Here is a 10,571-nt window from a genome sequence, read left to right as displayed (position 1 = left end):
GCTACAGCAATGCCCCTGTCCTAATCGAGCGAACACAACTCCTGAGCCCTGGCGATCTGTGTGCTGTACAAGACAAGGTACATCGGTGGTCAAGATGGTCGTACTGGTCTTCTATTAGAAGGTGTACACATTGCTTATACCCTGGACCATGTCCCGCTTGCAGTTTTCATTGGATTAAGGTACTGCGGACCACCTGGTGGTAGATGGTGGTGAGAAGTTGTTTCTTCTCGGCTTTCCAGGTTGGGTCCCCTGAGGAGAATGGCTTTGAGTATCCCTAGTGGGACCCTATCAGTGAAGGGAAGGGGCTAGTTGTCCCTACCAACGCCAAACCAGTCAGAACTCTACAGAGACTGCCTGGCAGCAGTCATGGCAGCCATACTGGTTGTTACTCACCTCTCTCAGAACCAGATAAAAGTATGAAATGGCTCCCCTCCCCCATGAGCTAACAGCTGAGCTGTCTCTCATTTGAGGCTTGTCTGGGTATTCCATGGCCTCCACAGCAGGGCTGCCCAACTGTTCTAGATTGATGACCTAGCCTCAGGATAGGTCATCAGCATGTGATCAGTGGGGGTCCAACTCCCGGCACCCATTTTCCCTCCTCTTTTTCAGGCGTAAATGTTGTAAATTTGCCATCAAGCCCCCGCCACTCGCAGGTCACTACATCTTGAAAATTTCTTAAAGCCAAAATCTGGTGCAGTAAAATTAGTAAGTGACCCCCAAGGACTCCAGGACATTTAGGAGCAGTTCACATGTGGAGGCTTCCTCCACATTTCCTCTCAGCGTGTTGCAATATTTGCTTTTAACCTGTCTGCTCCTATGATTTGCATTAGCAAAAGCAGACCTGCTCTGCCTCCATCTCTGCTGCCCCGAATTCACACATTTTATGACATGAATCTCCTACACTACCAGGAACAAGTCAAGATTAGGTGTCCGCCATCTTCCCGAAGGTCACAGTTAGTGCTAGGTGCGACACGTTATATTACGGCTTTCCCTCTGGTGTCTGTAGCGTCCTCAGTGCACCTGTTACCAGGGAAACCAGAGATACACAATCAGCTGTAGACCAATGGGAGGGGTTTGACGTGAGGAGAGCGCGCCCTCTTGTGCCTGTGTCACCCGAAGACGGAAGTATGGCGGCGGCCGCTGTGAAGGGAAAGTTCGTGGTGGTGGGAGGTGGAATAGCTGGAGTCACCTGTGCAGAGCAAGTAAGACCCGAGGGGGTGTCAGCAGTTATACCTGAGACAGGGAGAGGACTGCACATAGCATTCTCAAGATATATTGTCAACTGTGACGTCACTCATTACAGTCTAGGATAATCATTCTTCTGGCCTGTCATTGTTGTATAACATAACTTGTAGAGAGGTGATTTCACCTCTTGGATAGTACAGTATATATCTGGAGAGTGATGATGTCACGACTATATAATATAACTGATATCTGGAGAGTTGTGACATCAGCACTTTTATAGTATAGCTTATATATTGAAAACAGTGGTGCCACTGATGAATTATATAACTTATCTGGAGAGCAGTGATGTTACCTAATGTATAATATACTGTAACATATCTGGACACTGGTGATGTCACCTCCTGTATAATATAACATATATCGGGAGAGCAGTGATGTCACCTCCTGTATAATATAACGTATATCTGGAGAGCGGTGATGTCACCTCCTGTCTAATATTACATGTATCTGGAGAGCGGTGATGTCACCTCCTGTATAATATTACATGTATCTGGAGAGCGGTGATGTCACCTCCTGTATAATATAACGTAGTGATGTCACCTCCTGTATAATATAACGTATATTAGACAGGAGCGGTGATGTCACCTCCTGTCTAATATTACATGTATCTGGAGAGCGGTGATGTCACCTCCTGTCTAATATTACATGTATCTGGAGAGCGGTGATGTCACCTCCTGTATAATATTACATGTATCTGGAGAGCGGTGATGTCACCTCCTGTCTAATATTACATGTATTTGGAGAGCGGTGATGTCACCTCCTGTATAATATTACATGTATCTGGAGAGCGGTGATGTCACCTCCTGTCTAATATTACATGTATCTGGAGAGCGGTGATGTCACCTCCTGTCTAATATTACATGTATCTGGAGAGCGGTGATGTCACCTCCTGTCTAATATTACATGTATCTGGAGAGTGGTGATGTCACCTCCTGTCTAATATTACATGTATCTGGAGAGCGGTGATGTCACCTCCTGTCTAATATTACATGTATCTGGAGAGCGGTGATGTCACCTCCTGTATAATATTACATGTATCTGGAGAGCGGTGATGTCACCTCCTGTATAATATTACATGTATCTGGAGAGCGGTGATGTCACCTCCTGTCTAATATTACATGTATTTGGAGAGCGGTGATGTCACCTCCTGTATAATATTACATGTATCTGGAGAGCGGTGATGTCACCTCCTGTCTAATATTACATGTATCTGGAGAGCGGTGATGTCACCTCCTGTCTAATATTACATGTATCTGGAGAGCGGTGATGTCACCTCCTGTCTAATATTACATGTATCTGGAGAGCGGTGATGTCACCTCCTGTCTAATATTACATGTATCTGGAGAGCGGTGATGTCACCTCCTGTCTAATATTACATGTATCTGGAGAGCGGTTATTACATTCCGTTTTTCAGCTGTCGCTGCAGTGTCCCGCTGAGGTGGTGTACCTCTTGACGGCAGCTCCGCTTGTTAAGGCTGTGACTAATATAAAGCAGGTAAGCAGCTCCTCTGTGTTGTATTTGATGTCACAGTTTTTATTGTGGGGGGCGGTGTGATCCCTGTACACTTGTGTCATGTCTTAGGTCACCCGGACCCTGGAGGAGTTTGATGTGGAGGAGCAGACGAGCAGCGCCCTGCAGTCTCAGTATCCAAATATCAAAGTTGTGCACTCAGTGGTGAAGGAGTTAAAGGCGGATCAACAGGTGAGCGCCATTAGCATGACCCTGAGATCGTGGTTTTTGGGTGCACTTATGTGGTAGCACGGGGACCTCGTAGCCATGAAGTTACCACACATGGGGGTAGACACCACCCTGTGGTCCTCGTGTCACCCAGCTTTCCCAGACTTCTGGCGCTGTGTGGCTACATCAGTTGTGTGAGTGGTAATGGCAGCTGCTGTGGTCGCCACCCAGCTTTCCTGAAGTCCTGTGTGATGTTCTGCAGGTGCTGATCACAGAGGATGGCACGTGGTACAGCTACGAGCAGCTGTGCGTGTGTGCTGGAGCCCGGCCCCGGCTCATTGTGGAGGAGAATCCATATGTGCTTGGTATCCGTGATACAGACAGCGCCCAAGTACGTACCTACCTTCCTGCCCCCTTCCCTCCACACCATGTTACTGGCTCACCCGGTGATCATCTCTGTCCGTCTTACAGATGTTCCAGCAGCATCTGGCCAAGGCGCGGCGGGTGCTGGTCGTGGGGAACGGCGGGATAGCGCTGGAGCTAGTGTAAGTAGAGACCACGCCTGGTGACGTATAATAACGGAATTGAGTTAGGACCAGGGGGGCGGTAAATACCATCTGTAGGAAGGTGGCCCTGACAGTGCACCAATGCAGTAGTAGTGCGGCTTTGTACTGCGCCACCACCTCTGACCATCATTTTCCATGTATCCCTCTAGAGCAGAGGTCAGCAACCTCCGGCACTCCAGCTGTGGTGAAACTACAACTCCCAGCATGCTCCATTGACTTCTATAGGAGTTCCAAGAACAGCCAAGCATGTTTGAGTCTAGAGAGGATTGTGCGCGCTGATACATTGTAACAAACCCACAGCTTTGAGGAGTATTAGATCAGGACAGGATTTCTACCCCATATGAACAAGAATGCCCAAATTCACTGACAGCCAGCAGAGATCATGAAAATGACGAGGGATAGTATATTGGAAAGCTGCAGAACTTGTCATTGTGTCCATTACTGCAGCAAGGAGATTGTATTTCGGACATTTCTCTGCGCCTTTGCCTATGTACAGAGGTAATAATGAGGTCGCCCCCCCAGTGGAGCAAGCTGCTTAGTAGAGGCTGGTAAACAGTCCTTCCCGGCTGAGCACATCAAGGCATCTTTATTGCGTCAGTCGCAGGGGGCGGGGCCTGGCATAGTCGGGGGACGGTCTCATGGCTCCCGGTCAATGTCTCCTCAGCTACGAGATGGAAGGATGCGAAGTTGTCTGGGCCATTAAAGATAAATCCATCGGAAACACCTTCTTTGACGCCGGCGCGGCAGAGTTTCTCATTCCACAACTAAATTCTGAGAAACCGCAGACCCCCCTGACTTGCAGAAGGATGAAATACACCACGGAGGGGGGCGCAGGTGAGCGTCGGAGATGTGTACGTTAGGGGCGAGGGGCCGCTCCGTGGCTGTAATCTGAACTGTTCTTGATTTCAGGGCAGGAGGACAGCTGGCGTGGCAGCGCTCTGGGTCCGGACTGGCATGAAGGGATGAATCTCAAAGCCTGTCAGGAGGTTGGTACCTGAACACTGGGGGGGGGGAACTTGCCCCCTGAGGTGTCCATCCCGTGTGGTCACCTCTAATCTCTCCTTCAGATCTCGCGCTGCGTCCACATCGAGGCAGAATGCGAGGTCCAGAGGATCCTCCTACACCAGGACTTCAAGGCCTTAAATATTCCATCATTACCTGTGTCTAGAGGCATGAAAGACGGCGCCACCTCTGACCCAGGTAAGTACTGCCTGGGGTAGGGGGAGGGTGCTGTCTGTACTCTGTTAGCTCTACACCCACTTACGGGATCCTTTTATATAAAGTCTGTTCTCATCACATGCCTGAAATATTATACTCCAGAGCTGCATTCATAATTCTGCAGGCTTCAGGGCTGAATCCTTTTTATTCACCGGGCCTACATTCAGCCTTTACCCATGGCTTAAGATGCGTCAATGTGCACCCGAATTCTGGCGCAAAGTGAGCCCCCTGATAGGTGGTACAAAGGCATATTAGAGAGTCTAAAGGTGCTGGGATAAATCACTCTCTGAAAATTAGGATTAGTAAATCTGCCCGAGTCCGGCTGTAGAACAGGAGACTACAGTCTATTGCTCCCCGTTATCACCCATCTCCCACTAAGCCGCACCCTTTGTTTAGTAACTTGCCCCAGAATTCTGCAGCGTTTTGATAAGAAAGTCTCCCCCATAGCTGATAACAGAGAGAGATTGAATTGTGTCCCTGTTCTGCAGATCTCATCAGTCTCTGGAGCCCTCTAGTGGTGCGTCCAGGAACTGTAGATGTCGGTCACTGCAGTGTTGTTTAGTCGATGAAGCTTTTGCTGGAAGTAGAATCTTCCCGATCACCTATTTCAGTGTATGTACTGCCCCTCAGTGTGTTGCATTAGTTTACACACCCCTGTCCGATTTGTCTTTGTTTTTCAGCTGATTGGCCGGTATACGCTGAACTGACCAATGGTAAAATCTACGGTTGTGACTTCATCGTCAGCGCCACTGGGGTGTTCCCCAACGTTGAGGCGTTTGTCAGTGGAAATAATGTGAGAATGGAGATTATTAGGGTTTTACGCAATCTTCGCTGTTGGGTTTCTGAATCACAGTGTGGCGATGTCGCAGGGCACTGGTGGCAGCAGAATACAAGATGTCCGCCAGCAGTGAGACTGTAAATATTTCATGGCTGTAACAATGGCTGCTTTGCAGTTTGATTTAGGAGACGATGGAGGACTGAGGGTCGATGATCACATGAGGACATCGGTGAAGAACGTGTATGCAGCTGGGGATGTATGTACCGCTGGCTGGACGCCCAGCCCCCACTGGCAGCAGGTACAGCACCATCTGCATCCATTAGGGAAATGTGTCACCCAGAGGCACAATGTGATCACTGCCATCCAGTGTGACCGCGGCCACAGTGTTAGGGCTCATGCACATGACCGTTTTTTGCGTTCCATATACGGGCCAAATTTTGATTCCGTATACGGAACCATTCATTTCAACGGGTCCACAAAAGATGCGGACAGCACTCTGTGTGCTGTCCGCATCCGTTGCTCCGTTCCGGAAGGCACACATGCTGCATCCGTTTTTTGCGGATCCGCAATTTGCAGACCCCAAAAAAACATCACGGTTGTGTGCATGAGGCCTTAGGCTGTATTCACATGTTGCGGTGTGATTTTTGCAGCATTTTTCTGCAAAATAGCATTGAAATCCTTTAGATGTGTGAACACAGCCTGAATAACGGATCATAGGATTGGTTTCTGACAGATGAGGCTCTGGACTCAGGCGCGGCAGATGGGCTGGTATGCCGCAAAGTGCATGGCGGCTGACCGACTGGACGAAGCTATCGAAATGGATTTCTGCTTTGAACTCTTCGCCCACGTCACAAAATTCTTCAACTATAAGGTGCGTATTATCCACCGTGCACGACAGCTAGCAGCGATAGGTCCCTGCAGAGCCTCACATAGCGCTGACATTTACTGATTACTAGGGCCCCCCCATAGACACAGCATTGCTGATTATATCATATCCTCATATGTGCACACCGATCCTAAGGCGTGGTGGTCCTATAGAAATGAATGGAATCACTGTGCGACGGTTGCAAGAAATCCAGTCGTGTTGTATTTCTTGCGACTGTCTCAGCGACTAAATTCATTTCTATAGGACTGCCGCCACTCTGTGATCCTGGCCGCGACAAGTGTCGTCGTTGAGCCCTAGCCTAATAATCCGCATGTGACACATTTTATTGTTCAGATTGGTGCGGATTGAGGTGCCAAATAATGCTGTCAGTACAATGCTGTACAGCCAAGGTCAGGCTGGAACACGCAGCATTAGAAATCATTATAATGCTGTGTGTTCAGTCCAGGAAATACCGCTCTCACATGGAACACACTTCAGGCTGAAATTGCCCTTAGGGCTCATGTACGTAAACAAATTAATTTTTTTCCCTGCATCTGTTCCAGTTTCTTTTTTTTTTTCTTTTGTGGGGCTGCAAAAAAAAATATATTGAAATGACATGTCCATTCTGCAAAACAATAGAACATGTCCTATTATTGTCCACGTTACGGACAAGGATAGGACTGTTATATTAGGGGCCAGAAGTTCCGTTTCACAAAATGCGGAATGCACATTGATGGAGTTTGTGTTTTGCGGATAGCAAAACGCATACGGTCGTATGAATGCACCATTAAAGGAAATCTGTCACCTGGATCATCGCTATTCATGTAAAAATATTGCCCAATTGTGCACAGAACCCCATTTCCAAATGTACCTTTGTTTCTATGATTCTTGTTTTTTATCTTGAGAAAAGCCACTTTGTTCGGTATGCAAATCGGCTAGTAAGGTGCCCAGAGGGGCGTTATTTTCTCTTGAAGGAGCCCAGGTACGCCTCCATCTAGCGCCCAAGCACACCTTCACTTTACTCAGATATGACACCCCTGCTGCACCATATCCACCCCGCCGCTCAGTCACAATCCTATAACTGCGCCCACCGTCTCCTTGCATCATCTCTAACATATCTTGCGGATTTGCAGTGGCGAACACTTCCTGCACCTGCATTCCTCGTCTCCAACTGAGGGCATCTGCCTCAACTACGGAACTGGGCATGTGCCGAGCAAGGAGATGGTAGGTCTGGTTGTGACATAGTAGCGGGGTGGGCGGGCATGGTACAGCAGGGGCGTCATATCTGAGTGAGGAGAAGGTGTGCTTGGGCACTAGATGGAGGCATATCTGGGCACCTTACTAGCTGATTTGCATACCAAACGAAGTGGCTTTTCTGAAGATAGATAGAAAGGTACATCTGGAAATGGGGTTCTGTGCACTATTAGGCAATATCTTTACATGAATAGCGATGATCCAGGTGACAGATTTCCTTTAAAGTGAAAACTGACAAATACCGTACACAGGCTGAATGTGATATGCCGATCAGTAAGGCTACTTTCACACCTGCGTTTGGTGAGGATTCGTCTTGTATCTGCACAGACGGATCTGCACCGATAATGCAAACGCTTGAATCCGTTCAGAACGGATCCGTTTGCATTATTCTTTAAAAAAAAAGTAAGTCCAAAACAGATCCGTTGCACAATATTGTGTCAGTGAAAACAGATCCATCACCATTTACTTATATTATAAGTCAGGACGGATCCGTTTGGCTCCGTATCGTCAGGCGGACACCAAAACGCTGTAAGCAACGTTTTGGTGTCCGCCTCCAGAGCGGAATACAGGCGCAACGGAGCCAAACTGATGCATTCTGAACGGATCCTTATCTATTCAGAATGCATTGGGGCTGAACTGATCCGTTTTGGACCGCTTGTGAGATCCCTGAAACAGATCTCACAAGCGGACCCAGAAACGCCAGTGTGAAAGTAGCTTAAGCCATTCAGGGTCTGTGGGAAGCTGGGGGATTCCTCCTCTTGGAGGAGAGGCGTATAGCTGCTGTCCTCTTGTGGGTCCAGTTATCAGTTTTCATTAGGCTCCATTCACACGTCTGCATCTGCTCCGCAAATTTGCGGAACGGGTGCGGACCCATTCATTCTCTATGGGGACGGAATGGATGCGGACAGCACACAGTGTGCTGTCCGCAATTGCAGAGCGCGGCCCCGATCTTCGGGTCCGCAGCTCTGCAAAAGATAGAACATGTCCTATTCTTGTCCGCAGCTGCGGACAAGAATAGGCATTTCTATAGGGGTGCCGGGCGGGTGTGTTGCGGATCCGCAACACACCACGGACGTGTGAATGGAGCCTTACACAGGTATATTCTTAGTATTTGCGGATACTGATGACTTTTTCCCTCGCAGGTGATCTTGTTAGGCAAGTACAATGCGCAGGGCCTGGGCACCGATCACGAGCTGCTGCTGCGCTGCACCAAGGGCCAGGAGTATGTGAAGGTGGTAATGCAGAACGGACGCATGATGGGAGCAGTGTTAATTGGAGATACCGACCTGGAGGAAACGTTTGAGAACTTGATTCTGAATCAGATGGATCTGTCAGCGTACGGAGAGGATCTGCTGGATCCCAACATTGACATTGAAGACTACTTTGATTAGAAGAGACAGTGATGACACAGTCCATTGTTTACAGGTGTCCATTTGGGCGGAAGGGGAGGTTCATGTTTGTACTCCCCGTTCCTGGAGGGGGCGCCACTGCTCTCGTGATCTATAGACTGAGCCATATCAGCAGAGATTGATCACCCAGGCTCCGGAGACCTGTACAGCCCCGATTTCTTCTTTCCCCGGCTGTGGTTCCTCCTTCATGTTTTATCCCGAGTGTACAATGCCATCTCTCCTGGGAGGGAGAAGCTGTGAGCATCAGGGGTTCAAATGATGTGGCTAAACTGCGCAGGAATTACTGCAGGTTTATGCTGTGGTTACGTTTTTAGTTTTAACCGTGTACCTGATAAATACATCACAAAACGGAGGCGTTGTGTGGTTTTTCCACATGAGGTGAGAGCCCAGCCTTCCATGTAAAACGCTGATAATATACATACATTTGAACCATGCGTTGATCTTAAAGGGAACCTGTCATCACCTTCATGCTGCCCATACTAACGGCAGTATAAAGTAGAGACAGGTGAGTTGATTTCAGCGGTCTGTCATTTATAAGTTAAAAGTAAGTGGTTGCCGACAACCAACATCACAATCATTGCAGACTGGGCCTGGAAAAGAGTCCGGCCACCTGAGAAGAGTCCTGGTTATTCATGACTTCCTGCTCTCCCGCCCACCTGCTGGTGACTGACAGTCTTATACCTAGTTTTCTTCCATTCTCTCTAGGAGAGAACTGCCAATCATCAGCAGATGGGCGGGAGAGCAGGAGATTATGAATAACCAGGACTCTTCTCAGGTAGATGTGACTCTTCTCAAGGCCTGGGCTGTAATGATTATGATGCTGGTTCTCAGCAACCACTTACTTTAAGCTGATGTGTGGCACACCACTGTCACTATTTTATGCTGCCCTCAGTGAGATCAGCATAAAGTTGATGACAGGTTCCCTTTAAAGCAGTTCTCCGCTTTTGCTATATTGATGACTTATTCTCAGAATACGTCATCAGTATTGGAACACCAGGGGTCTGACTGCGGCCACACCTGCTGATCAGCTGTATGAAGAGAACACTGTTTACCTGCTTGCCATGAACACGGAGCAATGTAATAACAGCTCTACCGTGCCATTCACTTCAATGGGCACTCGTACGAGCACTGCATTCTCTTCATACAGCTGATCGGCAGGGGTGTCGGAACCCTCCTTCTCCATAACTGCCAAGGTAAAGGATCCTTTTAGGGTTCATACAGAGAATTTTTTGCCCGGATGTTACTCTGTATCCGCACGTGTTACTATAGATTTTCCCTATATCTTTGCATTGCAAAGGGTAAAATTGCACTGAAAATCAGTACGAACAAGAGACATGATGCGGCTATGAAAATTTGAACCGCAGATCACTTCTTCTTAGCCGGTATTGTATTATGCCGCGGATTATCCGCCCTGTGAGCAGGTGGTTTTAGGTTTCCCTCATACATAATTTTTGTGTCAGTTTACCCCTTTCGCTACCAGCGCCGTACAGCGATGTGCAAACATGGCGCCCACTCACGTGCAGCGGGTATCATGGCCAGCAAGTCTCTGCTGTTTCAA

At 48.3% G+C, this 10,571-nt stretch overlaps 1 protein-coding gene across 1 annotated transcript; it reads left to right on the top strand.

The window, feature by feature from the left end:
• Window positions 1-1,089: 1,089 nt before the first annotated feature.
• Window positions 1,090-9,363, top strand: PYROXD1 (pyridine nucleotide-disulphide oxidoreductase domain 1). Its single transcript, XM_040437867.1, has 12 exons — window positions 1,090-1,202; window positions 2,660-2,740; window positions 2,828-2,947; window positions 3,186-3,314; window positions 3,395-3,468; window positions 4,154-4,323; window positions 4,399-4,475; window positions 4,557-4,689; window positions 5,388-5,500; window positions 5,661-5,783; window positions 6,219-6,356; window positions 8,747-9,363. The coding sequence occupies exons 1-12, from the start codon at window positions 1,128-1,130 to the stop codon at window positions 8,993-8,995; spliced, it is 1,482 nt and encodes a 493-aa protein (XP_040293801.1). The 5' UTR covers window positions 1,090-1,127; the 3' UTR covers window positions 8,996-9,363.
• Window positions 9,364-10,571: the final 1,208 nt, after the last annotated feature.

Source organism: Bufo bufo, chromosome 1 (genome assembly GCF_905171765.1).
Source record: "Bufo bufo chromosome 1, aBufBuf1.1, whole genome shotgun sequence".
In the NCBI taxonomy this organism is placed as follows: Eukaryota; Metazoa; Chordata; class Amphibia; order Anura; family Bufonidae; genus Bufo; species Bufo bufo.
Note: the sequence above shows the minus strand (reverse complement) of the source record. Positions and strands in the feature narration are given on the sequence as shown.